The 19,364-nt window shown below is 41.9% G+C and overlaps 1 protein-coding gene across 1 annotated transcript in view; it reads right to left on the minus strand.

Annotated features, from left to right (window-relative positions):
- Positions 1-19,364, minus strand: part of LOC102763048 (cytochrome P450 4V2) — a 33,854-nt gene that overhangs the window by 2,504 nt on the left and 11,986 nt on the right. Inside the window, exons 3-9 of the mRNA XM_015563125.1 lie at positions 15,795-15,907; positions 14,278-14,364; positions 13,513-13,600; positions 13,291-13,360; positions 11,248-11,374; positions 7,977-8,162; positions 2,128-2,230 (exon numbers count right to left, since the gene is read on the minus strand). Coding sequence (XP_015418611.1) covers positions 2,128-2,230; positions 7,977-8,162; positions 11,248-11,374; positions 13,291-13,360; positions 13,513-13,600; positions 14,278-14,364; positions 15,795-15,907 — 774 coding nt within the window. The remainder of the gene's footprint in view (positions 1-2,127; positions 2,231-7,976; positions 8,163-11,247; positions 11,375-13,290; positions 13,361-13,512; positions 13,601-14,277; positions 14,365-15,794; positions 15,908-19,364) is intronic.

A 19,364-nucleotide genomic window follows, 5' to 3' on the forward strand; every position in this document is an offset into this window, starting at 1 on the left:
AAGGGTGTGGGGGTGTGGGAAGAAACTGGACAAAAATCGTACACCTATGGATGAGGACAGTCGAGGCAGGGTAAGGGCAGAGGGTGGGGTGGAAACCAGGTGGAGGGGAGCTATGGGGGGAAAAAAGAGAAACAACTGTAATAATCTGAACAATAAAGATTTAATTAAATAAATAAAAATAATTTTTTTTTAAAAGTGTACCAGTTGGTTTCTTAGAATGAAACTAAATGTGAAGTTTACACCAGTAACAAAAAAAAAAAAGGAGGAATGAATACTTACATCTCAATTTCCAAAGATCAGTGGCTCAAAAAAGTTTTAGAACTAATACTGGGGATAGAAGAGAAGTGAGGCACAATTAGCAAAAAGCATGCGAAGCAGAAGAATAAAAATTCTAGTAAAAATGGTGTCACTGATTATGTGAGATCCAAAAGCATTTGTCACAGCTGCATTGGGCTAGAAATTGTAAAAAACACAAATGTGAGAAGATATTCCAAAAGAACCTGGGTTTCTAGAACATCCAATTTACCCACCAGAGGCAATCTTAGAGAAATTTAACTTGATTCAGGAAAAATGAAATGACGACAGAAACAGAGCCCAGAAGTTTAGATCATCTCTATTCTACAAAATAAAATCTTCCCTCTTGATATGAAAATCCAATCCTCATACCATCTGGACATGATCTTCAGAGATATGCACGAGCTACTACTTTCATCCGTCAGGCTACTCCTATTATGAGACTTAACAAAATTCGTCACTGAGAACAAAGATTCACAAGTGTATGTGGATGAAACTAAGACACTGGTTGGATCTAGGAAGGCAGGGAGAGTTAAGGCAGAGGCATAGAAATTGCTCTTCCCCTCTCTTGTCAATCCATGTCTATGGTCTTTAAGATAACTTGTTATGTAAAATTATTTATTTATCTAAGATGCACCTACACTGAATATATCTGAAAATTAAAAAAGTCAATATTAAGAAAAAAATTGTAAATGGAAGATTATAAGAGAGGGTTTGGCGTGCCAGCAAAAGTTACCAGCATGCCATGTTTGGCACTCATGCCAGGGGTTGCCCACCCCTGTCCTAGAACCTTTAAATATTATTTTTTTAGGGAAAAGGTGCTTTTGAAGATTTTATCAAGGATCTTAAAATGGAGAGATGATCGTGGATTCCCCAGGTGGGCCATGAATGCCATCACAAGTGTCATAAGAGAGAGCAGAGGGAGATTTGACACACACCCAGAGAAGAGAAAGTGATGTGAAGATGGAGACAGAGATTTGAATGACGTGGCCATAAGCCAAGGTATGTTGGCAGTCACCAGAAGGAATAGATTCTCCCCTCAGGCTTCCAAAAAGTGCAGCCCTGCCAACACATTGATTTAACTCAGACATACTCATCTGGGCCTTCTGGTGTCCAGAACTGTAAGAGAATAAATTTCTATTGTGCTCAGCCACCCAGTTTGCAGAATTGGTGACAGCAGTCAAAGGAGACTAATATTATCCTTCATCTCCTCCTCCCCTTTCTTCTTGCCTTAAAGATAAACATGAGACCCAGAATAACAAGCAAGAAAACAAAACCCATGATGATGAAAATGACAGATAGAGAAAAGAGCAAGTCCCAGGATTCTCACAATATCCCTACAGGAATCAGCCTAGGACCCCTTACCTACAAGTTACTGGTTTTACAAAAGAAATGTATGTCCCATTAGCTTAACCCACAGCAATTCTATATGAAACAGCTCTCCTTGACCTGCTAACCAGCTTCACCTCTCCTCTCAGCTCTCTGCTAGCCCATTCCTCCTATTCCCCCAGCACACAACCATGACTTGATACTTTCTACACAGTGTCTGCTTTACTTGCAGCAGCAAGTTTTTTGAGGACAGTGATATTTATCTATGTAGCCCCAGGATTTCGACCGGTGTAGTCACATGCCAAGCAATCAGCAAAGGACCATAAACAAATGGATGAGGTCTTGCAAAGGACATTAGCCCTGGAAGGAGTGCCATATGGCAGCCATCCTGCTTATTACAGTGTCTTTAGAACAGGCCCAACTGCACATTCTTAATGAGCAAGAATGTCATTTGCTTCAGTGACTTGAAACGTTCAGTGTCAGTAGTGAAAGGGCCCTACATACCAAACACTTCCTCCAGTTCACTGTCCAATGTTTTCTGGACTTCTGGATAGCAACCCAGTAGGTACAAGGCCCAGTTTATTCCAGCTGCAGTTGTATCATGGCCCTACAAATGTAAGAAAGGAAAAAAAACAGCTTAGAAAGCAGAGTTCTATTGAGAAGGTTAGGGATGCTAACTCTATTTTGAATTAACTCTGGATTTGACAGCTGTGACATGACCCCAGACAGAACAAGTTAATTTTATACAGCATTTTACCTCCGTGGGGAACAAACCAATGAAACAATCCCTTCAAAGGGGATGCCTCTGGGTACAGGGACATTCAATACGACAGAGTCACATACTTGGTGAGAGTGGCTGGGCTGGGCTAACAGGAGGCATTCGGAGGGCACTTCGTGCCCTGGACTGTTTTTGAGGGAATAAAAGTGTGACTTTCCTGAGCCAAGTGGCCAGATCTACACTTCTCCACTGTCCCCCATTTGTACGGTTGGTTTTACCTGGACACCAGGCAACATCAGGCAGCACATAGGTGGTGCTGAGCAACAGTCTCCACATCAAGAAGTTGATAAATAGCCCCATTTAAACCTTGCAGAATTTGAGGCAAATTCCAAACATTTTGTAGAAATGAACTCAATTATTCTTCAGAAAAAATCCATGGGAGCCCAGCAGGCCTGGTTCAGTGCTTGAGCATCGACCTATGAATCAGGAGGTCATGGTTCGATTCCTGGTCATGACACATGGGGTTGTGGGATCGATCCCCAGTAGGGGGCATGCAGGAGGCAGCCAATCAATGATTCTCTCTCATCATTGATGTTTCTGTCTTTCCCTCTCCCTTCAATAAAAATATATTTCTCTGAAATCAATAAAAATATATATATTTTTAAAATCTCCATGAGATGCTTGATACCGCTATTCCCATTTTAGAGATGACAAACTGAGCCCCCAAAAGATGCTACATGACTTTCCCAGGGCCCGACAGCTTCATAGGAGGTGGAGGCAAGAGTTGGACCTTCGGAGTTTCTGATGACAAAGCAGAGTCCACACTTTTCACCTCGGGGAGCATGGGGGATCCGGGGTGAGGAGAGTCCAGCTCCAATACTGATGGTGACACCCTGGACGACCTTCTCTGTCTGTTCAGTGTCATTAGGCATCAGCCCCTTATTTCCTGTCCTCATCTCAGCAGGACAGTCCACATGCATAATGGTAAGTTCTTCAGAAAAAAAAATGTATTTGAAAAAAAAAAAGAATATTATAATTCTTTCTGGTCCATTTACTCTATGAAACATAAGTGACCATTGCAATATTTCATCTCCTGGGCAGAAGTCTCTGAAAGGCTTATTTTAGCTCCTAAGTGGAATTGTTGAGGACTTTTCTGCAATTTTCTAATGTTGGCATGATTATATTTTCTCACACTTGCAATTCCTTTACAGAAATGACCCTGAAGTCCAGACAAAAGCTGGCCCATGTCACTCAGTTGTTTAGCAAAGTCATAGAGGATGTGCTCTTGCTAAACAATTCTAATAGCTTCTCTTGAATTTGAAAATGAAGTTCCTGTTTTATTTTTTTCTGCGACTGAAAGGCAGCAAACACAAAGCACAGAGCCAACAAGTGCATTGGCAGAACTGCGCAGGGCAAGAATGTCAGACCAGGAGCTTAAAAGGCCTGGCACAGACAAATTTAAAAGTAAAAAAATAAAATAAAAGGCCTGGCATCAACAGCCTGAATCCTCTTACGGAGGAGGTCAGAATATTGTAGTTATACATGCTATGTCCTCTATTTCATAGGTAGAAGGGAAAAATTAGAACTTCAAAGAATGTTAGAGCTGCAAAAAAGAGATCATTAGTCTGGTTGTTTTTGTGGAAGTGAGAGGTTACTGGTGGGAGATGGATGTGTATGTGCAGGTGTGAGTGTGTGTGCAAATGCACGTGTGAGTGTGTGTGTATGCATGTGTGGGTGCAGGGGCCACTTCAACATCAGACACCAGCCAATGTGTGTTGCACAAGAATGTGCCGGGCATGATGGTTGGTGCACATTAGAAAACTATGCACCTAGTCCTCAGAGCTGTTCTGTGCGGCCCATGTTATTACAGCGAGGACACAGAAGTCTCGAAAGGGAGAGGAGGTGCCCGAGGTCACACTTCTAGTATAGGACAGAGCTGGGATTTGGCCCCACAGCCCCCATTTTAGTGAAATACTTACTTGTAGATGTCCATTTTCTGCATAATGTTTCTTTTCTATAAAGTAATCTGCTTAAAATAGCCATTTAAAACCACTGATACATTCCATCTTTCCACACAGGGAAACTGGGGCAGAGATCTGCAATGAATGGGCCTGTCTCCTCTGGCCAGTCAGCACAGACCTGGGAGAAGTCAGGTATGTGGACCCTTCACACCGCTTGCTTCCTGCTACAGGGTGTAGAGCTTTCCTCCCTTGGGAGGCACTGCACCCAGGTGGCTGCAGGCAGAGCAAACACAATGCATGCAGTACGCCATCGAAAACTGATGGTTTTTTCGTTCTTCTATTTCCAGGACATTCCACATGCTGCCTTTTAAAACCATTTCTTAATCTTTACTTGGTAAGCCACATGTTAAGAGCTTTTCTCTTTATAATATTTAATGTCGTTACTTGTAAAGTTATCATCTTTACAAAAAATTTGTCTTTTTGCCCAGCCGGTATGGCTCAGTGGTTGAGTGTTGACCTGTGAATAAGGAGGTCACGGTTCAATTCCTGGTCAGGGCACATTCAGGAAGCAGCCAATCAATGATTCTATCTCATCATTGATGTTCCCATCTCTTTCTCCCTCTACCTTCCTCTCTGAAATCAATAAAAATATATTAAAGTGAGAGAGAGAGAGAGAGAGAGAGCCCAGAAGCCCGGCCAGGTATCATGTTGCTTTCTCTCCCTAAAAACAAGAATAAAACTATATATTTTTTAAATTTGTCTTTTTTTTAATGTAAAGACCAGAAATGTCTTTAGAATCACAAACTGGTTAACTATCTACTAGAAGGAGCTGGGAAGACGGTGGCTGGCAGGACAGAGTTCAGAAAGGTTTGAGTGAGTGAGGAAGTGACAGGGGAGTGTGTGGACATGTCTAGTATGTGTGTGAATGAGGGAGGAATAGTTAAATCTGGCAGGATTATCAGGCTGGTAGACCAGGCTCTCCTGGACAGGGAGCCCCTACCACCGCTGGGGGCACTCCCCTGGCTGGGAGCCCAGACCATCTTGAAGGGGAGAGGGGCCTCCTCTAGGAACTCATCAGCACCACCACCCAGACTGGCCTTGGACACTGTTCGAGACCCTGCAGCCACACCAGCCAAAGGCCTGCTGCCTTGTCCGCAGACCTGCAGACCCTAGGACATCTCCCTCCAAAGGCGGATGGCTCCCGCAGCAATAAGTGGGACTTCCCCCTCCCTGGCTGCCGACCTCCAGACACGTGGTCACACCAGTCCAGTGCACAGGCACCCTGAGTCTGCCACCCTGGCAGAGGGCTCTCTGGTGCCTCTGTAAGCCACTACTGGGTGCGCACATATCCAAACAAGAGCGCACAGCCCCAGCAGTAGAACCTCGGACTTCCCACTTCCTGGCTGCCTGCCCACAGACATAGTGATCATGTGGTTTCAGCACACAGGTCCCCTGAGTCCTCTGCCCCAGCAAGCGGCTCCCAGGTGCCTCTGTGAGCAGCCTAGGGGCGCACTCGTAACCAACTAAGGGCAGACGACCCTGGCTGCAGAAACTCGGACTTCCCCCTCCTCGACGGCCAATCTCCAGTCACTGCAGTGGCACCAATCCAGCACACAGCCCCCTTAAGTCTGCTGCCCTGGCAGGCGGCTCCCAGGTGCCTCTCAGAGCCACAGCAAGGCATGACCCTGGCTGCCAGCATCCAGTCCCCAAGATAGCCCTGCGCAAGCACACGAGTCCCCTGAGCCCACTGTCCCAGTAGAGAGCTCCTGGGTGCCTCTGTAAGCCGCCCCTGGATGCATGTATCCAACCAAGGGAACACAGCTCGCAGAACAGAAACTGGGACTTCTCGCTCTCCTGGTTGGCAGCACACCATGATCTTGCAGCTCCAGCTTGTGGGCCCCACGAGCACATAGCCCCAGCAGATGGCTCCTGGGCCCCTCTGTGAGCTGCCATTGGGAGTGTGCCTCAGCAACCAAGGGCACATGGCTCCCTCGACAGGATCCATGACATCTCCCTCCTGGCTGCCTACCTCTGGACACCTTGGTGAGTTACTGAGGACCCTCCTCCCCAGACAAGGTCACATTGTTTCAGCCACAGGCTCTGAGATTCCCACAACCCCAGATGCTGGATCCTGAACCCCATCGTCATTCAGAGAGAGAAATCACTTTGGCCAGAGTCCCACTGCCTCAACTGCAGACAATGGGACAGCTGTCTCCCACTGTCTCAGGCTCTGGAATCCTTGTAGTGAGTTATAGAGTGACGCTACCCCAGTAAGAGTCACACAACACCAGCCAAAGTCAAAGTACCTGAGCCTCAGGCCCCAAGACCCCTTCCTCCCAAGCCCATGCACTCTGGGCACTCATAGTGAGCACATACCAGTGAGACCTCAGACAACCCTTGCCACAAATGCTAGAACCATGGTCACATCCACAACAGCTTGCACAACGAAGGTGGAGGTGAGTCACATTGCCAATTTGTGATGAAACTTCGTCCACGAATAAGAAACTAACACTCAAGATATAAGTACATCAAGAGAACCCAAATAGCTCAAGTAGGTGACTCCGCTAGATCACCAAGCCCAGGAGATCTGAGAAACAGCACCACTTGGTCCCCAAAATCACCAACTACACAGGATTATCCCCAAAAGAACCTGGGTAGCAAAACAGTTGGATCTAAGACATAGAAACAATTAAAACATTACAGCAAATAGTGGGGAGACATAAAAACAATCCCCAAAGGAAAGAAATAAAGGAATCAACAGAAAGGGAATTAAATGAGATGGAGGCAAGTAACTTATCAGAGAAAGAATTCAGAGTAATAGTTATAAGGATGCTCAAACATCTGGATGACAAATACACACAATTCAATGAGAATTATAAGAAGCTGAATAAGAATGTCACCAACATGAAAAGGAATCAAGAGGAAATGAAGAATGACCTAGCTGCAATAAAGAACATAAAGAAAGGCTTCAATAGCACACTTGAAGAGGCTGAGTACCACATCAGTGAATTAGAAGGTAGGGTAGGAAAAAACACACAAACACAGCAGCAATTGGAAAGAAAACTTACAAAGCAGGAGGTGAGTCTAAGGGAGCTTTGGGACAACAAGAAAGGAAACAACATCCACATAATAAGAGTGGCAGAAAGACAGGAAGCGGAGCAAGGAATAGAAAACCAATTTGAAGAAATAATGACAGAAAACTTCCCTGATGTTGGGAAGAAAGAAAACCATACAAGTCTACAGCTTTTTCTGAAGAAGAAAGTTGATCTGGTATTTAATTAGGGTCTTGAACTTTGTAATTTCTAACTACAATATAATGATTCTTCATCAGTTATAACAAGCTACTTCAAAATGTGATCAGACTTATAAAAAATGCCAAAAAATTTTTAAAAGAATTCCTAGAAATTATTTTTTTAAGTTAAAAAGAAATTGTGAAAAGATCATCCCTTATACCAAGGATCCCAACATATTTTAAAAGCAGGCTACAAATAATTCCTACTATTTCATGTTATTTCTAATTTTATTATTCAATGCTTTAACAGGTCTATTAGTGCTGGTTATTTCTTCATCCTTAGCAACTCCCAAGATTAAAAACAAATATTTTCTTGTTATGTAACAGGAACTGTAATTTCTTTAATGATGATACCTGAGACTAACTTGACAATGCAAAATACCTCAAACATGAAAGTGTCCACTTCTTCTCGAATAGCCTCATGGCTTAGCTTGTTCCCTTCATCATCCATCACATTTAAAAGTAGGTCGAGAAAGGCCTTGTGTTTTCTTTTGGAGAGGGTCATGCCCTTATCATCACTTTTACGTTCTTCATATCTCTTTATTTCATTAGCCCGTTCATTGATGACCTGTATGATTTAAATGATCACATGCTTTAGTGTAGAATTTGATATGGCCTAATAATCATTGTCCTGTGAAAATATACTCACTTCTTTATCTGATTTTTTTTTCTAAGCCTTTCCTGGTCTGTCTCACTGAACAGGAACTTCGGTTTTTATGAAAATATAGTAAAGCTTTCTAAGAACATTTTTAGGGCTTTATTTGATAAGACTTTCTAAAACAAATTTAATGTCATACAAATACATAATTCCCAAGGACTATTTTTGCAGCCTTTCCAACATGGGGATAGAGTAGTAGTCTCCTGAATAGGGCCCCAGTGACTTGAAAGAACTCATGAGAAAAAGTTGGGTCATAGTGAGAACACAATCATTATATAATAGACTAATTATAGATCACTCTAATTATGTGTTGTATTGGAGAAAAGAATCACCCTGTACGCTTGCCGCTCCTTCTGCCTAGAATGCTCTTGCCTCAGAAACCAGCATGACTAGCTTCCTCCCTAGTTTTAGATCTCCACTGCCCATTGTCACACTGTCAGGGTCACTGCTACCCTAGTCTCTAGCACTCACTCTCTTCCTAAGCCTAATTTACCTTTTTTTCCATTTTACTTACCGCCTGGCATTGTATTTCTTATTGAGTGACTTTCTCCTCCAACTTTAATGTAGCAGCAAATTTCCTTTATTCATCGATATATTTCCAAACTTTAGAGCACTGCTTGGCATTTTAAACATGTTCATCAGGCCCTGACCAGTTTGGCTCAGTGGATAGAGCGTGGGCCTGTGGACTGAAAGGTCCCAAGTTCGATTCCGGTCCAGGGCATGTACCTTGGTTGTGGGCACATCCCCAGTAGGAGGTGTGCAGGAAGCAGCTGATTGCTATTTCTCTCTCATCGATGTTCCTAATTCTCTATCTCTCTCCCTTTCTCTGTAAAAAATCAATAAAATATATTTTAAAAAACCCATAAACATCCCTTTAAAAAAAATGTTCATCAGGTATGTGTTGAATGAATAAAAGAATGAAAGCCCCTGAGATTAATCTGGTTACACATTTCAACTTTCTCCTCCTTTCAGGCAATTGTCCAAACCTGCTTCTGCCTTGACTGAACAGATCCCAAATTCCATAAGGGCAAGCATCATGTCCTCTCTTTGTTTCTTGGTGAAACCCCTAATGCCTGGCACTTAGTATGCAATTTTTGATATTATCCATCCAATTTGGAATTCATTCATTACTGATACTGATATTAATGCATGAAATTTGAAGACAAGTATAATCTACACTAATAAAAGACAAAGATGCTAATTGACCATATCTTCGCTATGCCCACCAATCAGAACGACTATATGCAAATTAACCCAACCAAGATGGCGACCGGCAGCCATGGAGCTGGAGCAAGCAGGAGGCTTGGTTGTCCAGGTGATGGAGGAAGCCAAGCTTCCTGCCTGCCCTGAGCCAGATGTGGCCTCCGCTCATGGCAACAAAGTTTCAATTATAGAAGACAAATAAATACCAGATACCTACTTCAGCCAGCCTCCACTGGGAGCTTGGGGGGCTGGGGGCCGTGGCCAGCCTGCAAGCAGCCATCAGCCCCTCACCCAGGATGGCCACACTCTCATGGGGTGAGGGTCCCAACTGGGGGGCTTGGCCAGCCTGAAAACTGCCATCAGCCACTCACCCAGACTGGCCAGGCACCCCAGCAGGACCCCCCTACCCTGAAGGGGGTTTGGCCAGCCTGCAACCAGCCATCAGCCTCTCACCCAGGTTGTCCAGGCACCCCAGGGGGACCCCCACCCTGAAGGGGCTGTGGCCAGCTGCAAACAGTTGATGCCCTTCACCCAGGCTGGCCAGGCACTCCTATATAATAAAAAGGTAATATGCAAATTTATGCTAAACAGCAGAATGACTGGGAATGACTGGTCACTATGACACACAGTGACCACCAGGGGGCAGATGCTCAATGCAGGAGCTTCCCTCTGTTTGTCAGTGCGCTCCCACATGGGAGCTCTGCTCAGTCACAAGCCAGGCTGACGGCTGCCAGTACAGCAGTGGTGGTGGGAGCCTCTCCTGCCTCCTCAGCAGCACTAAGGATGTCCAACTACAGCTTAGGCAGCTCCCCGCTGGCAAGTAGACATCTCCCAAGGGCTCCTGGGCTGCCAGAGAAATGTCTGACTGCCAGTTTAGGCCCAATCCCCCAGGGAGCAGGCTTAAGCCAGCAGGTGGTCACCCCCCAAGGGGTCCCAGACTGCGAGAGGGCAGAGGCTGGGCTGAGGTACCCCTCACCCCCTGAGTGCAGAAATTTTTGTGCACTGGGCCTCTAGTTATACTTATAAAATACAAACTGTTCACCATTCACCTATTGCCAGACAATTTTGCTATATTCCACTGAGGGCAGCTCACTCCAACATCTCAGTCATCTAACATCTAGGGAATCTAACCACTTGATCTGTTGGTGGAGGCAGTACCTCATTGTCAGGAAGCAATGCCGTCATATTTTAAACTAAAATTTACAGCAAAGAACAAATATAATTACTTCAGCACTTTTATCAGTACATTTAAATTATAATGCATGTTTTCAATTAAAGTTTGCCTTTTCTAAACATACTTTTAACACAAAGACAGACTATATCCAGAACATTGCTATTTCCTTGTCATTAAAAATTAAATAGTAATATCTAGTTAATTCTTATATTTTTCAGTGTAAGATACTGCTATAAATGCCTTTTGTCTTTGAAAACCATGGCCTAATCCAAACACCTTGCAGAAGATTCGTATAATACAGACCCTGTGTCTTTATTCTCTTAGCATAGCACCCAGTTTGTTAATAAACTACCATAGCTCATATTACATTTTGTAATTATTTATTTATAGACAACCTCTCCCAGTAGAATATCCTTCCCCAGTAGGGAACATTAATGACTTGGCATGTTAACAAACACAGGAGTCATGCACTTATAAAAGTTCTAGAAAGTGATAGTGGTAGAGGTTGCACAACATTGTTAATGCCCCTAATGCCACTGAATGGTACACTTAAAATGGCTATTATGATAAATTTTATGTTATGTATGTTTATCCACATTTAAAAAAATGAGGACTTACATTGGTGGTAAAATTATGTAAGATCTTTAGGTTCCTTTTGTGGTCCCTTCCATCTTTAAACAAAAGGTACAATACATCATGCCAGAACCAAATCGTCTTCATTCTTCGATGTAGTAAATCAGTCATCCTATAAACAGGATGCAAATGTATCAGCTGATATATCAAAAATGTGCATTGCTTGAGTACCTATTTGGTGCCTGGTATCAATGAGGGTAATATGTGGCAACGATGATAATTCGTCTCAGCGGCTACCAAGAGCTCTATCCTTTATGCTCAACAATGAAGGCATGGGTTATTACACATCCAAGGAAGCTTAAAAATTAAATGGGTCCTATAGGGGAATGAAGAATTCATTAGAAAATATCCTTACTAGATGGCCATCTGATCACTCCTTCTATTTCTCCAGGAAGAGTTCTGGACCACCCCAAGCTGCCTGGAGCTCTTATACCACAGGGTGGGGTGAATCTGTCTGTTTAATGTCCACGCATTTTCTTGATCACTCCTCTGCTATCCTCTTCTCCAGGAAAGTGCCCCTCCATCACGAGTCCCTCCCTCAACATTTCCAGTGATGGAGCAGAAAGACCTAGACATGATCTCCTCCTTTGAGAACAGCTTATAGGCCAATTCTGCAGAGTGGCCTTTCCTGGTCACTCAATCAGTGGGCCCTATTTCTGTTTTCTGCTAGAATGTCAACTTTATTTTTTCTTTCTAAGCAATTATTATAGTTTATAAGTTTATACTTGTTTTGATGCTTGTATCCCTGTTATTCTGTACTGTGGAACACTATAAAACTAGTCGGTATCTTATGTAATGAATGGCAGATTATATCCTATATAATAAAAGCCTTACATGTAGAGAGTCTGGTCCTCCATTTGGCTGGTCAACCAATCAAAGTTTAATATGCTAATGATATGCTACAGCCGCACAACTGCTCACTATGATGTGCACTGACCAACAGGGTCAGATACTCCAACCGGTACGTTAGCTTGCTGCTGGGGTCCGGCTGATTGGGAATGAGCGAGATGGGCCAGACATGTCCAGGAGCCTTCCCAGGGTCCCTCCCTGGCTGGCCCACCTCCAGCATCTCTCCCTGGCCCTGATCATGCACTGCTGGTGTCCCTTAGCTTGGCCTGCGTTGTCTTGAAATTCGGGTCAGGGGACCACGCCCCCCCCGCCCCCAGGTGCATAAATTTCATGCACCGGGCCTCTAGTAAGCTAATATGTGTTGAAATGGGCAGTGGACTTAAAGACAGAATTCCTCAAATCAAACGCTTGCCCTGCCGTTTAATTCTTCAATAATCTCAAGCAATTTTTCAAAGTACAGTGGGGCCTTGACTTATGAGTTTAATTCGTTCCATGATGGAGCTTAAAACTCAAATTACTCGTATGTCAAATCACTGTGATGTTTGCTGCACAAACTAGCGTGGGGTATCTGAAGCTGGCTCGTAACCTGAATTTTTTTGAGCTTGCAACTCAAAGCAAATATCGGCCGAGAGACGGCTCGTATCGCAAAAAAAACTCGTTAGTTGGGACACTCGTAAGTCAAGGCCCCACTGTAAATATGACTATTAAATTAAAAAATAATGCATACTGAGTGCAGAAAATATGGGAAGAAATAATAACAACTCAAACAAGAAAGAGAAGCACATAACACAAAATAATTATCACAGCTCACATTATGGAATAATATCTACAAGTTTTTTTAATGAATAATTTTATAAACCTGGTGGTTATCATGCTAAAAATATTGTTTTTATCTCAATGTTATCACTAATCATCATAATGTAATTTCTCAATATATCATAAAATAATCATTTAAAATTATACCATAGCCTGGGTGTGCCACATTTTATACAATAAATCCTTTACTGTTAAAATACATGCTTAAATGATTAGATTGATTTTTAGTGCAATATTTCATTGTGAAACAATGATTGTGAAACAATGAAAAAGTTACAAGACAAACCAAAAAAATTATTAGCGATATTTTTTAAAGCTTGAATCAATAACAATTTAAAACATAATTAGAAGGGCTCTGTTTACCTATAAACTGCACGGACATACTCAGAATCATCATGAGTCTGAGCATCAATATTCTTGCCCATAGCTGTCTCTGCAAAATATGGGTGAGAAGCAACAAATCAATTCACATACATGCCTTCTGATTATTCTCCAGTGGCAAACACTTCAAAGAAGAGGTAAATTCTTCTATATTTTAGTAGTGTTCCTGTCCCCTTTCACTCTTGCACCTTTTGTTCCTCCTACTCCCTGTTCCTGCTCCTTCTTCCCTCTGCCCTTCCTGGCAGGTTGGCTCTGCTCGAAGCCCTGGCAGTGGGTACGGCTTCTCAGGAGCCTAATTTAGCGGAAGGATCAGCCCAAAGAAGCCAATATCCTTTCTAACCCCTTCACTTGCCATCCCAGTGAAATGTTATTTTCTATCTGGACCATTGTATGTATTCTATATTACCAATGTTTAAAAGAGCACTCACCAAATTTGAAAATTTTTTCTAAATTTCTAAGTTCTGAGTTTTCAAAAATGAGAAATTTCCCCCTTTTATCCAACCTTAACCCTCTGAAGGTCAAGGAGCTCCATGAGTCTACTTGGATCTCTAACATCTTCGAAGTCTCCAAAGTCCCCACCGAAGTCCTGCTTTCTCTTTCTCAGTTGACGGGGTCCTATTGCTGCATGCCAGCTCAAGGATTGAATTACTGTGCTCCACTTCTCTAAGGATGACTGCTTTTTCATTGAATTTCAAGAATTCCCGGTACGAAACTCCCCTGTGCTGTACTCCATTTATACATTGGGACTTTCTAATTCTCCTTGGAACACTGGTGATCATCATTATTGAATACCATGGCTGGAGATTACTCTGCACCCTGGATTCCTGTCTCTCAGAGGCCCATTATCACCCAAACTTTTCAGCTTCTCCCTACTCCCCGACTGCACATTCTTGCTACAGGAAAACTACCTCGTGTCAATGACTGACATAAGTTACGCAGAAGACAGCTTTACCGATTTACACTGACTTACCTGGTAAGAAGTCCTAGGCCAAGCCATGGTTGTAGGAATGTGTACAGATAAGACTTGTCAATTTGCTTTGAGCTAGTTAAAATTACCTTAGAAAGAGGGAAAAGAAAAATGAGAGATAGAGATATGAACGAGAGAAAAGGAAAAATGAGAGATAGAGATATGAACGCAACCTTAATTATAAGAATACTGGGCTAGACACAACTACTTTCTAAAGTAACATTTCATAACCATTACTTCTTTGTGGTTCATTTTCATTACTATGACTCAAAGAAATTTAACTTGTGTTGAAGCATACAACTGTCTCTAACTCTTGGAGACTAGCTGGAGTTGATTGAAAGGAAAATGTCTAAGATAATTCCCTGACTCCTGCCATGAATTAGGAGCCAAGTGCAGTTGTTTATTGAGGGTAGGAGTGAGGGAAGGGAAGGTCGGTGAATCAAAGGATGACCACATTTAGGGAGATGCAAATCACTAGTTCGTTATCAGGTATGTTGAATTGGAGTCATTCAAATCGCCATAGTCTGAAAGCAGGTATGAAGCTCAGGATTTAGGCTTATACTAGGTACACATTTGAATGTCTCCAGGATATAAGTAGCATCGGGAACTATGGGTATAATTAGGTTGCCTGCAGCCAAAGTAGAGGACAAGGGATGAGCATATGCACAAAATGCTTCTCAGGATCTTGCTGCAGTTCCCTACTTTGGACAGATCTCTATCCACCTATACTAAGCCCATTTATACTAGGCCAGCAATGGCTGAAATCTCACCTGTGGCCCTCTTGTATCTCCTTCTGACCAGATTCTGTAGTGTGGTACCAAAGACACTCTAAGAGTTTTACCACAATGAGTAAGAAAAATGTATCCAAGCCCAGCAACCCTAGGAAATTCTGCTGTTAATTTTTCTCCATGAAGAGAAGGTCTGTTTTTCCCATTTTTACTTCCTGAACCAAATCCTTTGTCATCAAAGTATAAGATAAGACCCTCAATGTCAGGATAATAAGTAAAAGATAGCTATACAATTTTTTTTAGGAGTAATTTCAATAGCGTGAATTAACAACATCTTCCCCATCAATACCAGATTAATGTTCTCTTTATAAAAATTAACTTGAAATAATAAAAGTATAATGGATACTCTGAGCATCTTAAGGGAAACAAGTAAATTTTATTAGTCTTATATTTTTGTAATCTTAAACGAGTGCCTGGCAGATGATATGAGCTCACCATGTAGAATAATCTATTTATGGTTCTGTTGAACTGAATACTTCCCAAAAAGGGAGGACAAATAGATTACCTGATACCAAATGTGTATAGACATGTAGAAGCTGCTACTCTTCCCAGAACTCAGACTATATCTGGAAAGCATTAAATGGCACCTTCACAGCCTTAGATATTTAATGGAATCCTCATTGTATTGAATTCAATTAAATATAAGGACATATATTTGCTGCTTATTCTGATGAGATTCTCACAGCATCAAATAAACAGTGAAGCATTAACCACAGTGACCATAGACTCACCTCTATAGTTTCGGCCTTATACATGGCTATTACTGGTACTGTGCCAAGCCAGGCCTTTAGCATTGGCACATGTCTGTTTTGTTCAGTGTAATAAATCACCTGCTGGAAAAACTCTAGGAGAAAATATTTAATTTTAAATAAGTTCCTTACTGTGTCTTTTTGTTTCTTTTTACTCTTTTAATTTTGGGCAACTCTCTCAATATCTCCCAGATCTTTCACATCTTGAAGCTAAACCACACAGTTGTCTTTACTAAATATTTAATCAATGAATTATGAGGCTAATTGAATTATGAATGATATATATGCAACAACGACAGATGCTCCTTTCACCCTCTCTAAAACAGCATTGAAGTTCCTCAGCAAACTGAGATTAGAGCTATAATATGATCCAGCCATTCCTCTTCTGGGTATTTATCTGAAGAACATGAAAACACTAATTCAAAAAGATATATGCACCCCAATGTTAACTGCAGCATTACTTACAATAGCCAGGATATGGAAGCAACCTTAGGTGTCCATCGATGGATGAATGGATAAAGAAGATGTGATAATATTAGCAGAGCTGGCATGGCTCAGTGTTCGAGCATTGACTGGGTCAGGACATACGCCCGGGTTGCAGGCCCAACCCCCAGTGTGGGGCATGCAGAAGGCAGCCAATCAATGATTCTCTCTTATCACTGATGCTTCTCTCTGTCTCCCAGGCCCTTCCACTCCAAAATTAATAAAGAACATATATATATGTGTGCATGTGTGTATATATATATAAAATAAAATATTGACATTTGTGATAACATGAATGGATCTTGCGGGTATTATGCTAAGTGAAATAAGTCAGACAGACAAGGACAAAAACAGTCTTATTTAACTCATATGTAAAATATAAAACAAAAAAGTAACAAATGAACAAATATAACAAAATAAAAACAAATTCAAGGATATAGACAACAGAGTAGTGGTTATAGGGGGGGAGAGTGGAGAGAAGGCAAAGTAGGTAAACGGGTTTAAACAAATGGTAATAGATGGAAACTAGACTTTTGGTTGTGAGCACCCAAAAGAGTAAACAAACATCAAATTATACTATTGTACACCTGAAATTTAGATAATGTTATTAACCAATGTGACCTCAAGAAAAAAATAATTTTAAAAACTCTTCTGTTTTACTAATCTTTCAACTTCTCAAAGGTCTCAGGGCCTCTATAGAACATCTTCTCTTTGTAGGAAAATCTTATTCCTAACACATTTTATCTAATAACACTTATTTTTCAAGTGTCATCTTAAATGTGATTTTGCTGCAAAGTCTTCTGTGATATTCTGAACAAGATTTCTGGTATTATAACTTCCCAAGTTGACTTCCATTTCTAGTACAGCCACCAGATCTCAGTATTTCTAAATACTATCCTATAATAAAATAAACCAATTCTCCTTGGAGAAGTCATTGATTTTATGGCCAAGGCAGAAAAAATACAAGAAGACTGGAATATATTATGGTACCAGAAAATAAGGAAGTGCTCAAAAAATGAGGGGCCATGTTGAAACACCAAGCAGCCAACCTGAAAAGTTCCTAATGCTCCAAAGAGAAACAATTTGTGCAACGGAATAAGTAATGATAGGATTAGTTTGTATCACTTCTCCAGCCAATATCTTATAGTTTTCAGTGTACAGGACTTTCACTTCCGTGTTTAAATTTATTCCTGCGTGTTTTATTCCTTTTGATTCAATTATCAATGGGGCTGTTTCCTTAATTTCTCTTCCTGGTAGTCCATTAATAGCATAAAGAAATTCAAGCGATTTTTGTATGTTGATTCTATACCCTGCAACTTTACTGAATTTATTTATTAATTCCAACATTTCAGGGGGTGGAGTATCTAGGGTTTCCGTTATGAACAATCATGTCGTCTGCATTCTTTTTCTTGCCTAAATGTTCTGACTGGGACCTATAATACTATTTTGAATAAAATGGTGAGAGTGAGCATCCTTGTCTTCCTGATCTTAGAGGGAAAGCTTTCAACATCACCTATGGTATTCTTGCCAAAACTGCATAACCTCAATGAAACTGAAAAAACAACAGACAGGTCCAAACTGAGAGTGATTCTACAAAATACCTGTCTCAGAAAATGTGTAAAGGTCTTTATCTAATCTGATAAAGGATCACAGATTAGAAAAGATTAATACTGAAGTACATAACACAAGGAAGCACAATTACTATATGCCAGGTGAGATTTTGAATTGAGTCATGGAACAGAAAAAGAACACTAGGAAGTATTGTAAATTTCAAATAAGGGCGGTAGTATTGTTAAGATCATTGGACAAATAATAATGGTCTAGTTTGATAATGATACTAATTCTGTAAAATAACACCATCAGAGGAGGCTTCCTGGGTATATGGCTTATGCGAACTCTATATTATTTTTACAAGTTTCCTGTAGTTCTAATATTATTTGAATGAATAAAGGTTTATAAAGAAGGGGAGTTTTATTATCTGAAGCTGAAGAATAAAAGGTAAGCTGGAGTAAGATTTAAAAATATTTTGTTAGTAGAAGAGAAACACATACACATAATATCTATATATAGAAAAACCTCATATGCAAAGTGTCCCCTCGGGAGTTTGACCAAGTGGGAGTTCCATCGCTACCTATCACATGTGATGACCACCAGGGTGCGGTGCAGACCGAAGAGAGTCCCAGCTGATGGCTGGCAGCTGCTAGAGAACCTACCATGCACAAATTTTGTACACTGGGCCTCTATTCTATACTAATGAAAGCCTTGGTAGCCCTTGTGCGTGACATCATCACAATATGGCTACCAAAAGATGGCCGCCATAAGGTGGCCGCCACAAGATGGCCACACGCACAGCTGAGGTGGGGCCTGGTGGCCATTCCTCAAGGTGAGGCCTGGGGGTCCCACAGCTCCACGCAGTGCAGAGAAGACCGGTCTTTGCAGAGGAGGTGGGTCGCAGCAGGAGAGGGCATTTGTGGGCAATCAGGCTGGCAGGGGAAGATAGTTGGTGGCAATCAGGCCAGCAAGGGAGCAGTTAGGCGTCAATCAGGTCAGTAGGGGAGCGGTTAGGGCCGATCAGGGTGGCAGGCAGAAGTGATTAGGGGCAATCAGGCAGGTAGGCAGGTGAGTGGTTAGGAGCCAGCGGTCCCAGATTGTGTAAGGGAGGTCCGAATGCCGATTTAGGCCATATCCCGCAGGCACAAGGACATCCCCTGAGGGGTCCCAGATTGGAGGGGGTGCAGGCTGGGCTGAGGGACACCCCCAGCCCTTGTGCATGAATTTCATGCACCGGGCCACTAGTATATAAATAATGGACTATATCTACATTTCCTTGGATATAGGAAAAAATTTGGTTTGGGAATGTAACAAAAATGTGGAAGAAAGGTCATCCTATCTAATAAAAGACAAAAATGGTAATTGGTGTACGACCAATACGCTTTTCATTGGCTAATCAGGGCTATATGCAAATTAACTGCCAACTAAGATTGGCAGTTAACTGCCAACTAAGATTGACAGTTAACTGCCAACTAAGATTGGCAGTTAACTGCCAACAAGATGGCGGTTAATTTGCAT

This window comes from Myotis davidii, unplaced genomic scaffold (assembly GCF_000327345.1).
Source record: "Myotis davidii unplaced genomic scaffold, ASM32734v1 scaffold1332, whole genome shotgun sequence".
NCBI classification, from domain to species: Eukaryota; Metazoa; Chordata; class Mammalia; order Chiroptera; family Vespertilionidae; genus Myotis; species Myotis davidii.